The sequence below is a fragment of the Peromyscus californicus genome, unplaced genomic scaffold, assembly GCF_007827085.1.
Source record: "Peromyscus californicus insignis strain IS unplaced genomic scaffold, ASM782708v3 Scaffold_12__1_contigs__length_115047231, whole genome shotgun sequence".
NCBI classification, from domain to species: domain Eukaryota; kingdom Metazoa; phylum Chordata; class Mammalia; order Rodentia; family Cricetidae; genus Peromyscus; species Peromyscus californicus.
In genome coordinates, this window is record NW_026294413.1 from 1,960,452 (window position 1) to 1,981,336 (window position 20,885).

Below are 20,885 nucleotides of genomic sequence, written 5' to 3' on the forward strand. Positions count from 1 at the left end.
TAAGAAATGGAAAACTTTTTAAGTTGGTCAAAGACAATTTGAAGAGCCTCCTTCAAAGGTTACAAAAGAATTACTTCACAGGAAAGGAACACAGGCATGGCAATAACACTGATAATGACAATAAAAAGTTCTGTTAATTCAGCACGCCCCTCTGCAGAGGTTCTAGCACATAGGAAGGAGACAGAAAGTGAACTCAACAAGGAGGACACAGCACATCTTCTGTTTTCTTTCTCACTTCAGTCCTATGGGTAGGAAATCATTCCATCTTGTAGGAAAAGCTCTGGTTTTTGTTAAGCTTCTTAAAATTGGAAAAAATGGTTTTAACTAGATGGGAAATCCATCTTTTGCTTTAAAATGAACTCAACTCATTTATTTATTCTTCATTAATTCTGTTAATCCAATTAATTTGCAGGAGGTAGGGATGACATTACATGCTCAAATGGTTATACCAGGGTACGCATGTGCATGTTCATGTGTGCATACTTGTGTAAGGAGGCCAGAAATCAACCACAGGTATCATTCCTAAGCAAGGTAGGCACCTTCTACCTTGTTTTGTGAAATAGGGCTTCTAACTGACCTGGAACTTGTCCATTAGGCTAGGCTGGCTGGCTAGCAAGTGTAGGGATCCTCCTGCCTCTGATTCCCCAGAGCTAGGAGAACAAGCATGCGCCTCCATGACTGGTGTTTTCCATGAGTGCTGCGAACAGAACTCGGTCCTGGGCTTGCAATGCAAGCACTTTACCAGGCCCTTAACCCAACTAATTTTTAAATGATAGGTATCAAAATGATGGTTGACACATGGAGGGGACACTGAAACAAAATAAAACCACTATATGATTTGATCTGAAACACTCTCTGCGTTATAAAGCATTTAACAGGCAAGTTTTCTCAACAACCAGACTAATCATATGGGGCTTCTTCAAATAATTGAGGAATTAAAATTTCAATTTTATTTTACTTCAATCAATTTTATTGTAATTTTAAAACTGTAAGGGCTGCAGAGATGGCTCAGTGGCTAAGAACACTTGCAGTTTTTGCAGAGGACCCAGGCTCAGTTCCCAGTGCCTACATTGCAGCTCACAATAGTCAGTAACTCCAGTTCCTGGGGAATGTATGGCTTCTTCTGGCCTCTGGGTATATTGGGCATGCAACTGATACACACACACACACACACACACACACACACACACACACACACACATATACACAAGGAAAGGCAAACACTTATATAAAATATAGTAAATAAATCTTTAAATAAACTATAGTGATATAATATATATTTCTGTAAAATATAACTTCATTGTTTTGGTAGTCTGGTTTGAGATGGTATGCCTAGCACACATGCCAGACATCTATGTGGTTCCTAGGGTCACATCAATTTTATATTGTTTTATATTAAAATTCTCTTTTGCATATATTCTAGAATATACAAGTATATTTATATAGAATACATTAAAATTAATTTCACTTCTTTACTTTAAAAATATAGCTCATAAAAATATACAAATGAAAAAAAGAAAGAACAAAAATATACAATTTTGTATGAGGCTCACATTCCTTTTCTACTGTGAAGGCCTGTTTTATGCTGAGTTGTAAAATAGGTGATTTGGATATCTAAGTGCATCTTGTCACAAAGCACATGAGAGTGACAGGATTTCCCAGGTCACCCAGTAACACTTCTTTAGTAAACGTCATATTAACAGACCTAAATCCAGGGGGAAACACTAGCAAATACATAGTATGAAAAAGCAAATAAATCATAAACACTGTCATTTTATTTTCTACAAATGATGGTATTTGAAGAAAACTGACTTGTCAGATAAATAGGAAAAATAATTACTTGAGGCAGTGAGGGAGGACTTTTAATGTTTCTCAACAGTTTTCAATGTCTACATTTCTGGTTCTTTAAACCACTCCTATGAGATAGACTGGTGCTCATCAACAGTGACCAGGGTTCTTTGTAAACATATGATCCTTAAGTCAGAAAAGAAAAAGCTGTAGCAGCAGCTCGGTGCATATGGCAGAACCTGGGCCTCGCAGAGCAGCTGTCTCTGAGCAATGAGTAATGAGCACCAAGCAGGTGAGAGGGAGGCCATGGTGTGCACAAGCCTCAGAGAGGAGAGGGACAGATGGAGGCAGACTTTTGCTGCTCTCCAGATCTATGCCCATTAGAAGGGGGTACCACTGGCCTGAAACAGCTTAAGTACTGCCCAGAGCAACAGTCAGTCAGTTGCTTCCATTTGCAAGGAGAACCTTTGGGTGGGTCCTATGAGCCCTCGTTGCCTTTGCTATCACAGGAACCATGGTGGTCTGCATCTGCAGAGCTCTACCTGTCTGGCTGTCTTTACAGTGTGGCTTCTACCGATATGGGAGGTCAAGAACTAGAGAGCCCCCATAAAACACCCAAGGCAGCTGTCTCAAGAACACAGTTACTAGGGAAAGGTTTGGGAGAAGAGAAATCTAAATCTCAGGATCAAAGAACAGCTAAGTGTAGCTGGAGTTTTCCTGCCTGACCCACACACAGTCAGGACAAATCTCTCTCACCTGCCAGTCCCACAGCCACTCAGACCCAACCAAGCAAACACAGAGACTTATATTGGTTACAAACTGTATGGCCGTGGCAGGCTTTTTGCTAACTGTTCTTACAGCTTAAATTAATCCATTTCCATAAATCTATACCTTGCCACATGGCTCGTGGCTTACCGGCATCTTCACATGCTGTTTGTCATCGTGGCGGCTGGCAGTGTCTCTCTGACTCAGCCTTCCACTTCTCAGCTTTATTCTCCTCCTTGTCCCGCCTACACTTCCTGCCTAGCCAATGGCCAATCAGTGTTTTATTTATTGACTAATCAGCAACACATTTGCCATACAGAACATCCCACAGCAGCTAAGGTAGACTTACTTCAGGAATTCTGGAACCCAAGAAAAGTGCATATCCACCCGCTGACCTGCCCTCTGTCCGTCCAGCCATCCAGCCTCCCTGTCAGGAGTTTGGCAAGACAGCAGGTTCCAAGTCAAGTGAGAGCAGCACCTTCAGATCAACTGAAAGATGGCGACCACATATAAAATTCCTTAGCCAAGTGACTGCACATAGCACATACAGTTGGTTTTTAAAGAAAACAGGGAGTAATAGTGTGCCCATGAGGTTTACCAATGACATCACTTCCCCACTGGAAATAAGCTATTGGCTTATTGCCAGAGCAGAGTCCACAGAACTAAGAAGGCTGTGTCGGATTTGGCTCCTCCCTCACTACTCACGCCTTTCAGCTTACTAGTGATGGCACACATGTGAAGCAGCTCTTTTAATGTGGCTCCCAGGCCAGCCTCCTGAGCATCACTTAAGAACCTGCTAGAAATACAGATGGAATCTAGACCTATGAATTAGTCAAGTCTGCAGGTGCACCCACGGCCTGAATTTAACAAGGTCACTCCAATAGTTCTTCTGCACACTAGAGTTTGAAAGCAGCACTAGGTTAAAACACGAATGACAGGAAAATGTGACTTGAGCAACTCTGGCAAGAAACAGAGCACAGTGGGGTCACACAGCTGGTTCAGGGTCCTACATTGGAAGCCCTACAGCAAGTATGTGGGTTTAAATTCCTGCGCTACATCTTATTAGCCGGATGACCTTAAGTAAGTCACTTACTTTCTCTGACCCTCAGGGGTCTCACTGATAAAAAGAAGCAAGGAGACCATCTACTGTTTATGTTATGAAGATTAAAACATTTACTATATGCATTAAGCTTCAAATAATACCTATGGCAACATGAGCACGTTCATGATTCATAATTATCACTTATCACTCACACTCATTCCACAAGGACCATGTGGTAGTTTGTCAAGTCAGCTCTGAAGCCCAACTCCACAAAAAGTACATAAAAATCATTCCTGTTCATAAGGAAAAAGGTCTTATCTTGATTTTAGCAACTGATATTTTTGCCAATATACCATTTATGTTTCTGAGAGAGTTTACATCTAGTTAGAAAGCACTAGCTTGGTCCCACAATTCTTTCAACAAGTCCAGAGGATGCTTCAATGGGTTCATATACTCCAGGTATTGTGGATGCTCTTTGCAACAAAGAACTTACAAAATGAAAAATAAAATTGTACTGAACATCATCCAGAGAAAATGGATTTTCTAGAGAAAATGGTGATGATGATTACTCTAAATACATGTCTAGCTGAAGTTCTATAGTGGGTAGCCAAAAATGGAATGGATAGGTATAAGATATTATGGTAGATTATTGTGTATACTAGTAAACAAATTTAATAAAATAGCAGCCTTAGATAATTTGCACTGTAATTTGCACTGTTATGGATTCTTACATGTTGATACAAATGTAAACTATTTTTATATTCCTGTTTCAGATAATTTGTATATTGATACAAATACAGAACTATATTTGTTATAATGTACATATATTTCTACTCTTATTTGAAATATTTGTATATTGATACAAATGTAAATTTATATCTGTCATACTGTATGTATGTTCTACTTCTGTTTAGGATATTCTGTATATTGATATATATTTAAGATTATTGTCATATTGCGTATCGCACTATACATTCCTACCTCTGTTATAAATATCTTGTGTATTGTCACAATTTTGAAGTCATCGTCCTTTACCGTATATTTGCTTATAGACTGTTTACCTTGTTTACATGAAGCATTAGTCCTTAGGTTATTTAGGTAGATAAGACTTACAGATTTATAGTCACCTAAGCTTGTCATCTCTATAGTTATGTTAGTTAGGTTATCCAGATTTACAGATACATAGGTCGGATGGACAGGTAATCTTCAAACACTTCACAGACCTAGAGAATATGGCATTTAAATAACTTAGAATTCTGTTGATGTGAGACACAATTGCTCCTGGCAGCACCAATTTGATCCCGAGAGAACATTGGGCTTCTAAGACATTTCCATTTGGAAGTTTGTCTTCTTGGCACAAAATGGCCTATTGGGCAAAGAACTGCCCTTGCCTCAACTGCTGACAATACAAGTGCTGTCCTTCTGGACAAGCGGGACACAAGGAAAGCGATCACTGTACTCTGCCAAGACAGGGTAAGATGGTCTTTCAGAATTCCTGCTTCTGAAAATGGTCTGTCAGATACTCTAGGCCTGTAGCCAATTTGAATCCACCAACAATGCTGAGAAACATTAGGTGACTGTCCAGGCTGCCGGCTGTCTCTGTCTACTCTTACAAGATTCCCAAAAGTTGCTTGCATCCATCTTCCATTTCTCAGGTACAATTATATTCCTTCTCAGGTTTTTGATGGGATTGAAGACTAGCAGTTATAGTTACAACTTAGTAGATAGAACATATTAAGTATTAGATTCAGGTTCTTTAGGATAGGACACCTTTTGGAATGATCTTTGTAACATGCCATTTAGCTATGCTCTAGACTTCTCTGGATTTTAGTATGTGTTTCTTGTTTGATATTGTTGGCATTGGTTGTAGTTCCATCTTATCTTGGTGATTATCCCTCATTACTCCTGAACAATATTTGATAACCATTCCTTTGTATAGTCTTGTATTAGGTTAGAACCTTCTTATTTAGACAAAACGGGGAGATGTAGTGGGTAGCCATTCCAGCTTTGATCTGGAAGTTCCAACCCCCAATGAGGCTTCAGTAACTGTCACGCCTACAAGGCGGGCCGAGAGAGGACCCTGAACACCCGAGATCCGAATGCACCAGCTCTCTTGGTTCCTGGACCCTGGACGCTGGAAGTAGACCGAGCAGAGCTCTCCAGAGAACACCGCCAGACTGCGCTACACCTTTCCCAGACCCTGTAACCTATCCCTTCACTTGTAAGTTACCCCACAAAATAAACCTCCCTTTTAACTACATGGAGTGGCCTTAATAATTTCACCAATAAAGTTCTACATGTCAAATAGCTAGCAAGACAACTATCAGCAGAGACACCAGGGAGGATGTTGAAAAGTACCACGACAGGAAAACATGTATAAAACTGCTATGTCTTCTCACCACTGAGGGTCACACTATGTACCTAAACACATAACAATCAAACTCATGTGTCTCAAACCATAACCGTATTCCAACAGAGAATATGCGACTGACCATAGGTACAACAAAACAACCATTTTGAAGATACAATAATAAATACATTTATTATTCATCTGTCTGTTTGTGGTTGTACGCTTGCTTGTTTACACAAGATCTCAGGCTGGTATCCAAGTCTACATAGCTAAAGAGGACCTTGAGTTTCTGAACTTCCCTCTGCCATTTCCCAAGTGCCAGGATTATAGGAGTGCACAACCACACTTGGTTTTATGCAATGCTAAGGATCAAACTCAGGGTGTTGTCCATGCTAGACAAGCACTCTGCCACTGAACCACATCCCTAAGCCCCAACAAATGGATTTAAGTAGTGTGAAAGTGTGTAGTGATATCTTTCAAGGGTCTCAAAGAGTTTTATCTCATAATTTATAAAGTTAGAAATAAAATGAGGCAAAGAGTTAGGATATAGAAGAAAAATATTACACGGGGAGAAGCCAAAACATCAGGCTCAGTACTGAGAGTTCAATTATTCTTAGACCCATAGAGATAACACACCAATTGAGCCCAGCTTGGAAACTATTCAGTCATCAGATATCTACTACTGAGTCTGCGTCCTCAGACCAACAGTCTCTATAAGTAGAGACAGGTATGGATGAGGCACAAAGCAGGTGTGATTCTTTGGTTTTCTATGTAAAACTGAGTTAAAGAATCAGCATTTGATGCTTTGGGGATTTAAAGTTCTTCTTCATGTATCATAACATTTTCCCTTGGTTTTTGTTTAGTGTTTGGTTTTCCAGGAGCCTTTGGCCTCAGTATGTGGCAGGTTTAGCTCCTTCCATGGTTTTCTACTTTAAATGGAGGCCAATGATTACAAAGAACATCCTATCCACTTTTTGGCTTCAAGGCCCCTGCTCAGAGGAAGACACTGTACATTGAGGGGGTGGGGTGGAGAGCTTACTCAAATTATAATACTAACTTTCTAAGGCATATGCTATGGAAAGTCAACCTGCATGGTCATGTTTCTGCTAACCTAAAACTGCCTAATTTCAACTGCATAAAAAGAAGGTAATCTATGCAAGCCCTGATTTATAACTAAAAACCTACAATGAAAAAGATGACTTCTCATCCAGTAATTTTTTAAGAGGCCTGTGAGATGATTTATTTCCAGCAAAATATAATGCAATGGCTTTGTGAGGTTCTCTGAAAAAAGAAAAGAAAATATTCTCTGAAATTAAGACATAGCTCAAAGTCCTCTAGTAAAAGTAGAAGAAGAAAAATACTTTTACAACTACAAAAAATACACAATGAATAAAATAAAGCTTTTCCTTATTATGTCAGAATTAGCCACATGGGAAGCGATAAAGATTTTGAACTTGAAGCCTTCTAAGTAAATCATGTGAACATTTACCTGCACAGTCCTCTGCGTGCCATCAACGTTGACAGACAGTAAGGGTGATGCCAGGTTCCACGTACTGGTCACATTTAGTTTCGACCCATCAACTTCCACCTGTTGTGACACCAAATAAGACTGTTACCACGAAGAAAGACAGGAAACTGATCTCAAGTTCACTGCTGCATGCAAAGCAGCAGCCATTTTAACAGATGGCTTCCAAACAACCTGTCATGTTTACTGCTGCAGCCATGAAAGACAGGGTCCAACAATAGAGTCTTCCCAGCCATCTCTGGGGAGAGGTGAAGGACCTGTGAACAGCTGCCTCTGGATACTGAGGCTTCAAGTGATTTCCAGTAGGTAACAAACAGCCTTCTAACTCAAAATCTAGCTGGACATGCTACATTTACTGCAATTAAACAAGTAATGCATATAAATTCCAGTGACACTTTGCAACCCACACAACAGGGCTTGCATATAATGTCCTCTCCAAGGACCAAGAAAGAACTTTCTCGGTGCTAATTTTAATGATGGATTAAGCATTGTTATCTTAATTAAACACACACCTTAATTAGGCCAGCCTCTCTGGTGCTGAGCAGCCAGTCTATTCAAACTTTGAAAAGTTCTACCATACAGTTGCCAATCATAAAAAATAATTATTGTTTGTTTTTTTTGAGACAGGGACTCTCTGTGTAGCTCTGGCTGTCCTGGAACTCATTTTGTACACCAGGCTGGCCTTGAACTCAGAGATTCGCCTGCCTCTGCCTCCCGAATGCTGAGATTAAAGGCATGCAACACCATGTGCAGCCCAATAATTTTTACCAAATTATCATCAAAAACAAAAAGGCCGTAATTTTTCAAATCATAGATACAATTAGAGAGGCATTTTTAATTTCTAAGTAAGTAACATAAAAGCAGTTGAAAGGAAAAAAATCAAGGTTAACTTAAAACACTCACCAAAGGTTTTTCCTAACTCTGGTACAAGAGATAGGCTGCAAACACCACCACTGTTCTGCTGAGGGCCCTGCTGGTCAGAGGTTACAGTCCACCACAGCCTGGCAGCTCTCTCAGAGCTTGGCAACATGGAGGACCGCCACCCCCACCCACCCCAGACCCCCTGGCAGAAGGCACCCTGTTCTCTACCTGACCTTACTTGGAGACTGTCTAGGCCCAGTGCCTGACTATCTCTAGTGTGACCCTGGATGCAGTTCTCTGTAGAAGCTTCCCCTGCTGCCCATATGACAGTTAGATATTGTGTTAGGAACATTACTATAGCACTGTGCTTCCACATATGATAGCTAAGACTTATACTAGGAGCCTTATGACAGAAGCGTGCTATTTAATGCAAGTTAGGTGAGTCCCCATCTACCGCCCCAATCCTATATATTCCCTATACTCAAATAAAGCTGAAGTCATCTCCTAGAGGGCTATCTCCATTCTATTCACAGGCTGGATAAGACTCTGTGATGCCTCTTCTCCCTTTGCCCCCCATGGCCCAGTGGCCAATGGACTTTGGGGGAGGAGGAAACCTGCACGGTTCTAGGCCTATACACACTTGCACAAGTTTCCTAAAGCCTAAAGCAGATCCAAGATACATGGCCAACAAACCCCCACTGTCAACCAAACTGCACACCCACTCTGTAAAATCAGATGTCAGTGTTCCATTGTCTTTCTATTAGACCCTTGGGGACAGATGAAGAGACAACAGTGAACAAAGACTTGCTGAAACATTTCTGTCAAGTACTGGCTACCCTAAAAGGATCCAAGCTTGAGGACACAGCCAGAGAAGTTGATTAAAGAAGTGAGTCCACTTCCATGATAGGAATCTATAAGTTTCTACATGTCTTAGTAGATCAGTCAGGTCTAAGACAGGATGAGGACCACATGGCACAAGAGATTCCATGGCTGCAGGCACACAGCAGGGACTGTAGGCAGGAGAAGTCTTTTCAATGCAGTCATAGCACCAGAAAAGCTCAAATGAGACCATAAGTTGCTACTCAACAGCTAATGGTCCGTCAGCCCAGCAGCACAGACTTGGAAGGCTCTCTGCCCCACTACCATCATCTTAATTTGGCTCTGACCACTGTTCCAATGCTCTGGCACATGCACCTAAGCTCTATTTTGGTGGGATCTGGAGGCAGAGGAAGAAACCTGAAACAACAGTGCCTGGAAAAGTGTCTTTGCACAAAAGGAAATCATAATCCAGTTTACATGGAAGCTTGTCTTCTTTCTTCCCTACTAACAGAGAGGTCTTATAAGAAAGACTCTACAGGACTGAGAAAAAAAGGGACCACATTTCCATATACACTAGATAAGAAATCAGCACAGATTTGTGATTTCACTACCTCTGAAGCAAGGACGCTATCGAAACTCCAGAAATAAACATCAAGTACATCTGCAAATATTAAATGAGGGAATGTGGCAGAAACTACCCCACACCTTTCTAGGCCCCTATCAGCAATCAAATTTCCCCAAGACAAATATAGTGAACAACAGATGCAATGACTTTATTGATATTGTTATCAGATGGATGAAACTCAGTTGTGTGGATAAGCCACAAGGGAGCAAAAGTACCACAGTTTGCTTCCATGGAAAGTTTGGGCAGACTGACCAAGGGAACTCCAGGTGCTACGTCTTATATGCTGTTCACACAAGTCTTCCAGGATCACCACAGGAGATGAAGAATGGGGGGCATTTCCTCATTACTACACCAAGAACAGTGCTGAACTTGCCACCGCCCTACCTCTTCAGTGACAACAGCTAATGTAAAACAAACCCTGCCACAGAAGAAACCAAGATCAGATGTGGGCAAAGAGAGCACAGGGAACCAGCTTGTGGGAAGTGCAATCTCCGTTTCTAGCCAGCCTTCCCTAATTCAACGTACACAGTGATGAGAAAACAGCCAATGCTGCATCTTGGGATACAACTGAGGAAAATTTTATAAAAGAAAAGGGTAAATAAATTAGGAGCATATAACACAAGAACAACTACTCAAAGAAACACAGGAAGACTTCAGATAAATAGTTCTCCAAAGACTCAAAGCAACCATAGGAAATGTGACCTTCTTTAAAAAAAAAAAAAAAACAGCTCAAAGAAGAAAAACAAAGGTTCAAAGAAGAGATTATACAATAACAGAAGGAAATGAAAAGCAAGCTGGTAGAGCTCAGAAAAAAAATGAAGAGAAAAATAACACTATAGAGAAAAAAGCCACATGAAGAAGCAACCAAAAATAGAATGTGACTAAAAGAAACACCAGGACAGAGAAACTACACAACAAAACACAGCCAGTCACATGACAGCAACAGTGAAGAAACAGACTTGGAGAAGGAAGAAAGACAACACAAAAATACACAATTGTCTTCTTCAAAAAGGCATATAAAGCAAAAAGATAGATGTAAAGCCAAAGATGTGACAAAGTAACTTTTCTGTTTTGTTGTTTGTTTTTTGAGGCAGGATCTTACTACCTAGCTATGGCCAGCCTAGAGTTCACTATATAGTCCAGCTGGCCTCAAACTTACAGAGATCTGTCTGTCTCTGCCTTCCAAGTGAAGGGATGAAAGGTGTGTGCCACTATGCCCAGCCAGAGTAACTTTTCAAAAAAACAAAAACATTGAATTTGTAGGCTTATGATATTAATGGAATTGTATGCCTAAAGAAATAATTATATGGCTACTTGGGCAAAACTAAGAATCTACACCCAAGGAAGGAAAAGAAAATAAAGTCAGCCTAATTAGACAAGAGCAATGCCAACAAAGAAAATCTCAGAGCAATTTGTTCCAAGTAGACCAAAGGAAACAAAGTAACTAACTTTATACCCAGTCAAGGTTTCCCTAAGATATAATATAAAAATAAATTATCTGCAATGTAGGGACTTGAAGGGGGTTCTGAAAATGAGACATCTTTATAAAACTACTAAAGTAAAACTACTCTCAAAGAAATACAGAACGATATATACAGTGTTCTATTCTTTCTTAAGAAAACACTAGGCACATGTACTTTTTGTTGTTTTGTATGTTTTTTGAGACAGTGTCTTGAATGTAGCCCAGGCTTGACACGAACACCAAATTCTCCTGTCTCTGCTTCCCAAGTGCTGGGAAGACCGTCAGGGACCACAACAGCTATCTTTAAAATTAAGTAACTTTGTTTGCTTGTTTGATTGCAGTGTTGGTATGGAGCCCAAGGCCTCTTATAAGCCAGGCAAGTGATTTACTCTGAACTATAGCTCCAGTCCCCAGTGATATGCAATGATTTAAAATTTTTCACTATTCTTTAATTCCCAACAGGAAGATATACATCTCTCTGAGAAGGTGGCCTTTAAGCTAAGATCAGAAAGATGAGTTGGAATTAGGTAAATATGCTACTATTCGGGGTGTGCAGAGGAATATACCTAAGAGGATAAAAATGATTTTTTTTTTTAAGAAATCCAATCCTGTAAGATAGCTTAGTGGATAAAGCACTAGCTACACAAATGTGAGGACCTGAGTTCAAATCCCCAGATCCCAAATAAAGCCGGATGCAATATCATGTTGCTATCACCATAGCATTGGAGATGGGAGATTCCTATGTTGTAGAATATTATTTTAACTAGGGAAAGATATGTTACATTTGTTTATGCTGCAGAATATTATTTAACACATCTTTACACAGTTAAAGTTTGTTTATGCTGCATTTAATCATGTAAAGGTGTGTTACTTTTGTTTATGCTGCATTTGTTTAATGATGTAAGGATGTGTTTAATTATGTAAACATATGTTGCATCTATTTTACCTTGTCTACCTAGGGCATCTTGATTGGTCTAATAAAGAGCTGAATGGCTAATAGCTAGGTAGAGAAAAGATAGGTGAGGCTAGCAGGCAGAGGGAATAAATAGGAGGAGAAATTTAGGCTCAAAAAAGAATAGAAGGAAGAATGAGAGGAGGAGAGAACAAGGGAGACGCCCAGGGCAAGAAGCCAGCCACGAGAAGCAGTGAAAGTAAGACATACAGAAAGAAAAGTAAAACGCAAAAGGCAAAAGGTAGATGAAGTTAATTTAAGTTAAATGATCTAGTCAGAAAAGAGCTAAGCTAAGGCCAAGCTTTCAACTTTAATAATCAGTCTCTGTGTCATGATTTGGGAGCTGGTTGGTGGCCCAAAAGAAAAAAGTCCTGGTACAATCTTCAGAGCCTCACAGGTTAGCCAGCTCATTGTACACAGCAGTGAAAAACAGACCAACATACAATGTTATTTTTTTATCTCCACATGCACACCATAGCATACACACACACAAATGGCACACATACACATATTATATAACATAACACACAATTTTTTTTAAATCCCAAAGGAAAACAAAACAAAACCCCTGTGGCAAGAAGGAGCCAACAGTGAACAATGAGTTCAGGTAAGGAGTGAATCTACCCTTAGCATGGGATACCACCTCACAGGTATCTGTGATCACAAGCCAGGAAATCTAAGCTGGCTATTGGTGGCTAGAGAGAAAATACAAGTACTGACGGTCACACTGAGTCAGCCAGAACACACACTGGCCACATGTCTTCTATTGCAAGCAGAGGGTGCACAGAAGGGAATCTGAAGGTGGCCCCAAGGAAGGAGAAGCAGTGCAGCAGACTGCAGAGGTTCTAGGAAGGGATTTACAAGAGAGAGGAAGAGTCACTTCTGAAGGCAAGAAGGGGGTGGAATATGCCAGAAAAAAAATCAATATTCAAGAATTGGGTAACCACAAGCAGAGGGTACAAAGACCAATAGAAAAGGACTGAGAGGAGGCAGAGAGATTACAAAGACTAGGAAAAGAAGAACTCTAGGAATTGAGGGCTGGAGAGGATCCCACACTAGGCCAAGCTCTTCTCATCAGCTCACTGCCACTTCCATCCACATCTGGATCTCCGTATCACCTCTCCCCAGATGTAGAGGCCACAAACCTCCCCTAAGCCCTCCAGAGTCTCCAAAAAGTTCTCACCAAAGCCAGGGGAATTTTCTATAAGCATGAAATGGTCATTTCCAAACCTGAAACAGAGGGGACATGGTAATGCCAATGTAAGAGTGAGAAAAAGGTGGTGGAGAAGGTGCACACACTAAAGTAAGCAAAGGACGTCAGGCGGCTTACCATTCCGCAGTCATCTAAAGATGACATGCTAATTTAAAGTCATGGGCATTGTAAATTTGGATGAATCAGAGCTTGGCTATGGTGGGTGGGAGTTATGAAATGCACCTCACATGCTTTATTTTCTGAAAACTTTCTCCCAGCATAATCAGAGAGAGGTTTAATTGGAAGTTATCCAAAATGAGGATATTTAAGGCATTTCATAAACAACCCAAAAGCATGATTTCTTTCAATTTTCAGAAGGTATTTTTCCACATTAAGTCACCTCCCTGTACATCTGCATTTCACTGAAAACAGCCCGCTGCATTTGTGGCACAGGCAATGCTGGTGTGAAACATTTCCTGTGACCTCTTTGGAACATTCAGTTTTCCTAGCCACGTCATCATAAGGGGAAAAATACACACCCTAAATTTATATGGCATTTGACTGAGATTACTTACATTATCACAAAAAACAACAATACAAAGTACTTCCTCAGGGTTACCGCCTGACACAGTAAAAACACTGTTGCTTCTGATGCAGCAGCACCTGCTAAGCTTTTAAAAACTACTCAACATTAGGAGGAATGTAAACTCAAAAACAAAGTCTTTCCCAGCCCTTTTCCACAAATAAAACTACAGGAAGGTGTGGGCTTCATAAATGCTTCTAGTTTGCCCTTGGCTTTGTCACATGTAAAGTCTACTTTTCTAAATTTCATGTTACTCAATGTCTAAGAGCTTAGCATTATGCAGAGGTAAACCTGAGCTAAAACTGCAGGTATTCCTTCCATCCACTGCTTACCTTGCTTCTGCTCCTACCAACACACTGGAGATAAGAAGCACCGGCTGAGGCTCCACTTGCTTTCCAGAAAGGCGTAACTAGCTCCTGGCCCTTTAATAGACTGTCATGGTGGATTATTTACTTCCCTGGGTTTCCTGTTGTTTATTCTTTGACAAGGTTTTCCTTCATAGCCCAGGCTACACAAGAAGTCTTGACCCTCCTACCTCAGTTTCTCAAGTGCTGGGATTACACATGTGGTATAGGAACCTTCTAAATCATACTACTCAGAAAATGAGTAAGAGAGATCCTTTTCCGATTTGACTCTCAGGCTGGAAAGAAATGTCAAAATTATAGACCCAGTTCAGTCCTCTCCTCCTTTTTCACATATAAGTAAACTAAAGAATCATATAAGTTAACTCACAGAAGCAATTACCTCGAGGTACTTCTGAGAGAATTCACATAAATCTATATTAAAAGCAAAAACAACAAATGGAATGTAAGGACTGAGACAAGAGCTGGAGAGAGAGTTCAGTGGGCCAGTATTCGCTTTTCGTCCAGAGTTCTATTCTTAGCACCCAAATCAGGTGGCTGAGCATACCACATGTGTACATGCATACACAAACACACATGCACATGAATGTATGTGCATACATAAATTAAACTAAATCTTTAAAGATTAAGACACAGGGCTACCACATTATAAATGCTCTTTTTTTATTCTGAAAAGACTTGTTCTATAGAGATGTTTGTTTTCATTTTTATGTCTTAACTACTAATAACAAAAATTTTATTGTTTAATTGTACATCAATGAATAGGCATATCTAGACTCTTCATTCACATAAGCATCTGTACACTGTAATTGGTTGTTTTTACTCTTTGCTGGCCCACCACCAAGCTCCCATATAAACACACATGGAGGCTTATTCTTTCTTATGAAAGCCTGGTCCTACCTTGGCTTGCTTCTTAACTTATCCCGTCTACCTTTTGCCTCTGGGCTTTTATCTTACTCTATTTGATATGCCTTTCTTTCCTTCTTACTCCGTGGCTTGCTGTGTAGCTGAGTGGCTGGCTCCTGGTAAGCTCCTCCTTTTTCTCTCATTCCTTGATCTTCCCCTTCCAGATTTTGCCTATTTATTTTCTCTGCCTGCCAGCCCTGCCTATGCTTTCTCCTGCCTTGCTATTGATCATTCAGTTCTTTATTAGACCATCAGGTGTTTTAGACAGGCTCAGTAACACAGCTTCACAGAGTTAAACAAATGCAACATAAAAGAATGCAACAAACTTTGCATCATTAAACAAGTATTCCACAGCATAAACAAATGTAACATATCTTAAAATAATATTTCACAACAGTACACCATGCAATCAGTTAGCTGGGCTATTACTCCCATCGAGCATTACTCCAGTTTACTGATATGTAAAACATAAGTATTGTTTCAGACTGTCAAGAATATAACATCCCTGTGATTTAGCAGGTCTAATAGTTTTGTTACTTGTTTGCTTTGACATTTAAGTGAAGAACGACAGTTCTGTGCTATAATTAATCATTCTTAAACTTTCAATATTAACTATAGCACATTCTATGTCTTACATTGTAAAAGGAAAAAAACAAGTTTTTGTAAGTCTTTGATCACATTTATTGTGTGTGTGTGTGTGTGTGTGTGTGTGTGTGTGTGTGTGTGTGCATGTACATGTATGTGCACATGCACACACTGCAGACAGAAGACTACTTTTTGGGAGTTGGTTCTGGTCATCTATCTCACTGAGGCAAGTCTCCTTGGTTCTGCTGCTGTGCTGAGAACTCCAGGCTAGTCTGAAAGCCTCTGTGTTACTCTCCTATCTCCACCTCTCATTTCGTCAGAGTGCTGGGACTCAGATGCATGCTACTGCATTCTACTTTTTACATGGATCCCAGGGATCAAAATTGTGTCACCAGACTTGTGCAGAAAGCACTTTCACCTACATTAGGCCATCTCACCAGCTCAGAGTAGGTTTTTTTTCAGTCCTGCTCTTCTACTTACTAAGACAGTTCTCTAAAAGGTCCTGATACCCTGGGTGACTTTCCCACAGATGAATAAGATGGCTATCTTAGAAACAGAAGGACAAGCATTTCTGGTGTTTGCTCTTTACACTATCACCTTGCAAACAGTTTAATTTTTCTTCCCAAAATACGCATAAAAATGACCAAAAAACATCAAGAGAATTATATATAGTGACAGTGAAGCTCCATCAACTGGTTATAAAAGGTCATATTAAATATGCATTGTTATAAATATAATTAAATATATCTCAAATGATGTGAATTGCAAAAGCAATATTTAGGTGCTGATCTATACTACCACCGGATGATTGCCTAGTTTGTTTAATTATCACCTCATTAATTGATCAATAACAACTTTAATTTCAGTTTTATGGCTTCAAAAAAACTCTATGTTGTCTTGCTCATGGTTTAATTCCATTAGCAGTTTCCTTTGGGTTGTGATAAGGGCAGCTTCTGAAGATCATACTGTAACTTTTATCAGCTTAGTGAGTAACTCCAGATAGACAGGCTTTACCACGGGCAACCATGGAAGCTTGGGCTCAGATGGGGTGGAAACCCTGCATCTCTCTGTGGCGTCATGAAGAGTAGGAAGGCTTGTTTTGTCTTTTGACAGTTCCTCAGTTCCCCTAATCACTCCTGTCTCCATTTCCTCACATGTAAATGCAAGGTCACAGCACAGTTCCTTTGCACACTTCCTTTACAATTGCTCAGTAAACACAGGTGGTGACAGTTCTATCCCCATAATCATCATTCACTTTGTACTTTTCTCCTCTTCCATGCACACACATTTTTCTTTTTTAGGGGGAAGGGTTAGGGGTATGGCTCTTACCTAGCATACTTGAGGGTCCTGAGTCTAACACCCAGCACCTCAAAACAAAGTGATTTTGCTTGGCCCTTCATTTTCCTGTTTTTGCTCCACTCGAAACAGGGTCTCATGTGGCCCAGGCTGACCTGGGCTCACTGTGTAGCAGAGGACAACCTCTGAATCTTGATCCTTCTGACTTCATCTCCCAGTCCTGTAATCAGAGATGTGCACTGCAATGCCTGGTTTCCTCTGTTATTTTCCCACCAACACTTCCATTATTTGGCCTGTAATTTCATCTGATTCCTTTTAGCACCTCTTTTTCTTTTCCTGAGCATTTCACTATTTCGTGTCTCCAACACATGACTTGGAAGTTCAGCACTCCTGAACATGTATATTGCCACGGAAAGTTCACAAGAATGACTCCCTCCTCTTCCTGAACCCATTGCCACTACAACACACTATTTCCTATTTATATTGCCTATTTGTATTACCTAGCATATTTGTGTATTTCTCCGTGGCAGTTCAGCATTCTAGCACTATTTACAGACATGCAAAGCTTCTCTCAATAGCCTATATAGTAATGTTTTTACCTCTCCTATCTAGTAAGAATTTTCCAAAATTATTTCCTGAGTTTCTATGGCAGTAAATGACATAATTCTTAATATGCATACTTGACAGGTATCATTTGTGCATTATAATTCCAATATATATTTGATGGTTTTATGCTCTTATCTTAAAATCAGAGCAAATCTTTTTCCCCAAATAATTAATGTACATCTTATCCTCTTAAATTCTCATCTATTAACAATGTTTTATGAACATGAGCAATGAAGACTTCATGTCTATCAGATACACAAGATGTAGGAACTGGTGCTCCAGAGGGACCATCGTATCCACACAGTGCTTAAGTCAGTAGCTATTTGCCTTGTAGCAAATGCATTCCAGAAATGACACTTTTTAAAAAAAAAAAATCTAATTATTCTTCAGGCTAATCACGAGAAAATATTACCAGCTCCACAAATCATTGATATCACCTTAGTCAGTTACTAGTCTTTTTTTTTAATTACTTATATATAGGAAACAGAAAAAATGGTGAAATTAGTGCTAACCTTCTAATGAATATTCTAAATAGCTTCGATTTGGGCACTCTTGTAAGATAATTCCACATACATAAAGTTTTTTACATTAGTGCACACAGTTTCAAATATATTGCCCAGATTTGCCAGTTGCTATTATCCCTCCGGCAATAAAGAACACTTGTATGATGGCTCACGGAACCATTAGTGTTTCAGCTTATGTTCCCCACACAGGAGATTCTCCTTACATAAACAGTCAACAAAACTAAGAAGTTAACATTAACCCAATATTACTATTTAACCTTGTTTAGATTTCTCTACACCAATGATAGTCTTTAGGGCAAGACTGGGATCTGGTTTAAGATGGACTGTCTCTCTGTTCTCTGTCTGGACCAGCTCCTTAATTTTGCCTTGTTTTCTGACACGGTACTATGGAATACATGCTTACATCACCTCAAGTTGTGTGCTGAAAGCTTAATCCATCCTTATGATGAGATTAGAAGGTGGCTCTTGGAAGGTAATTCAAGTCACAAGAGTGAGCCCTCATAATGGCCCAAGTATCCTTATAGAGGCACAAGAACTTGTTTGCTTGATCTGTGTACTGTGCTCTTGCTCCTTGACCCCCAGCCATGGTGAGACATAACCATCTGCAAGCCAGGGAGTGGACCCTCCACCCAATACTGGGTCGACCAGAGTGCTGATTGCGGACTTCCAGCTTCCAGACTGGAAAAGTAAGCACTTATTATGTAAAGCTCCACAGAATACATAGTAGGGCAGTCCCACCTCAGCTGCCTTGATAGCTGTAAGAGAACAGACCAATTACATTGTAAAGTGTCTCTAGTTTGGGATCATATTTCCTCACATCTTAGCAAGGCACGGACAGCAATGATGCTGAGATTTTTTCAGCATCAATCAGGTGCCACATAAACGTCAATCTGTCTCACTCCCAGTGATGCCACTTACCTTATTTCTAACTAAAATGCTTCCTGCCAACCTATGTTAAATTCAAAGGAAATACATCCAAATCTGCTTCTATCCCTACCAATTATACACCACAAGTTCCTCTATCCAACCCATTAAGTTTATTCTAGACTTTCCTCATCCAAGATTTGCCAAGCCCTTCAAAGAAAGAAACAGCCTTCCAATGCCTGGTTCACTGAGTCCCTCCCTACTTCAATTTGTCCAGTAGACACATGGATGATCTGCCCTACATATACATCACAGCACATGAAAGAACGTTATGTTACAGAAAGTAATATGGCCATGCATTAGCAAGCCAAGGTCTAGCTGACTTTGTACTTGAGGTGAAATTTAAAAAGAAAGAGGCTTCACCTGAGGGGAGAAGGAGTGAAGTCAGGGATGGTTTGGAGATTTAGGACACAGACAAACCCTGCAACTCAACAAACATTAAACAAATCAATTTCTAGGGCTGTGGTCTGCCATTAAACAGTCAGGAAAAAGAAAAAGCAGCAAGCAAGGGCAGATCAACGTGAACAGGACAGGGCCCAGCATTCTGTTGTCTGCACTTTGTGAATACTTTAAATCTCCAGGGTAGGAAGTGAAAGAAAATGAGTCATTAGGTCAGGCTTGCTATTTGGACAGTTGTAAGAAGTTCCAAAGATTTCCAGCCCAAACTGTAAATAAGTTATCAAAACAATTTGGCCAGAGGGAGACATCATTTACTGAGCAAGGCAGCAACATGTTTGTTACATTCTTGGCTCTTTCTTTCCCATTACATCCTCTCCCATCTCCCAGAATTCTTTGCTCAGTCGCACAGTCACCTACTCACTCTTTTCCTGCCTTTTTTTCCTTATGAGTGACCTCAACAACTTGAACATCTTCCCAAAACCCTATTGCCAATCAGCTATAGCTTTTTCACCTCCACTGACCAGTTGAAACTGTGGCTTTCTTGTGTCTCATGAGTTTTGTTAGTTCAAAATGCTTCTTGGCTTCTAGTCATTTAATGAACAGAAATGTAATTCCTTCCCCTGGCCCTCTAGCAACTCATCATTTTGACTCTCCTTCCTATCTCTTTTAAATTCAAGTAAATATGCACAGACACCCATTCCCAGCTATATTCCTGCTAAACTTGGACTAGCCACATTACTACCACATTCATGCTGCTTAGTATTTGCTTTTGACCTTTTGTTGCGTGATCCTTGAGCACACCATGGATGAAGTCTCTTCTTGTTTGAAATTCTACAGCATTTTGCATCTCAATGTATTTATCCAATAGCACCTTATGACCATCATTGACTATCACTCAAACTCCTGCAAGTCCATAAGAGCAGTTTAGACTATTTCCCTTTCACGTCTCTCAAGAAGAGCTTAACACAAGGCCTGGTAGATTTTTGGTAACTATCTACTATATTAAAGTAAAAATGATCTAATTACATAGAAAATCTAACTTAAAAATTGGGTGTGAGATTGTGTGTGCAACCATGTGCATATCATGGAGCACATGTGAAAGTCAGAGGATAACTTTGTGGAGTCTGTTTTCTCCTTCCACTTTTATATGGGTTCTGGGAACCAAACTCAAGCAGCTAGACTTGTGAGACATGCACCTCTATCTGCTGGGCCTTCTCACTGGCACAGAAAAATACAGCTTTCATTTCTACAACTACAGGCCTATTAAGAAGCTATGAGAACCATGGCTTAGACAACAACATCATGGCATCAAAGAGACA

At 40.1% G+C, this 20,885-nt stretch overlaps 1 protein-coding gene across 3 annotated transcripts in view; it reads right to left on the reverse strand.

The window, feature by feature from the left end:
* The window catches only part of Pcca (propionyl-CoA carboxylase subunit alpha), a 359,494-nt gene that overhangs the window by 98,265 nt on the left and 240,344 nt on the right, over window positions 1-20,885 (reverse strand). For all 3 annotated transcript variants that reach the window (XM_052732382.1, XM_052732381.1, XM_052732383.1), the window contains one exon: window positions 7,435-7,533. In XM_052732382.1, the coding sequence (XP_052588342.1) occupies window positions 7,435-7,533 (99 nt within the window). The remainder of the gene's footprint in view (window positions 1-7,434; window positions 7,534-20,885) is intronic.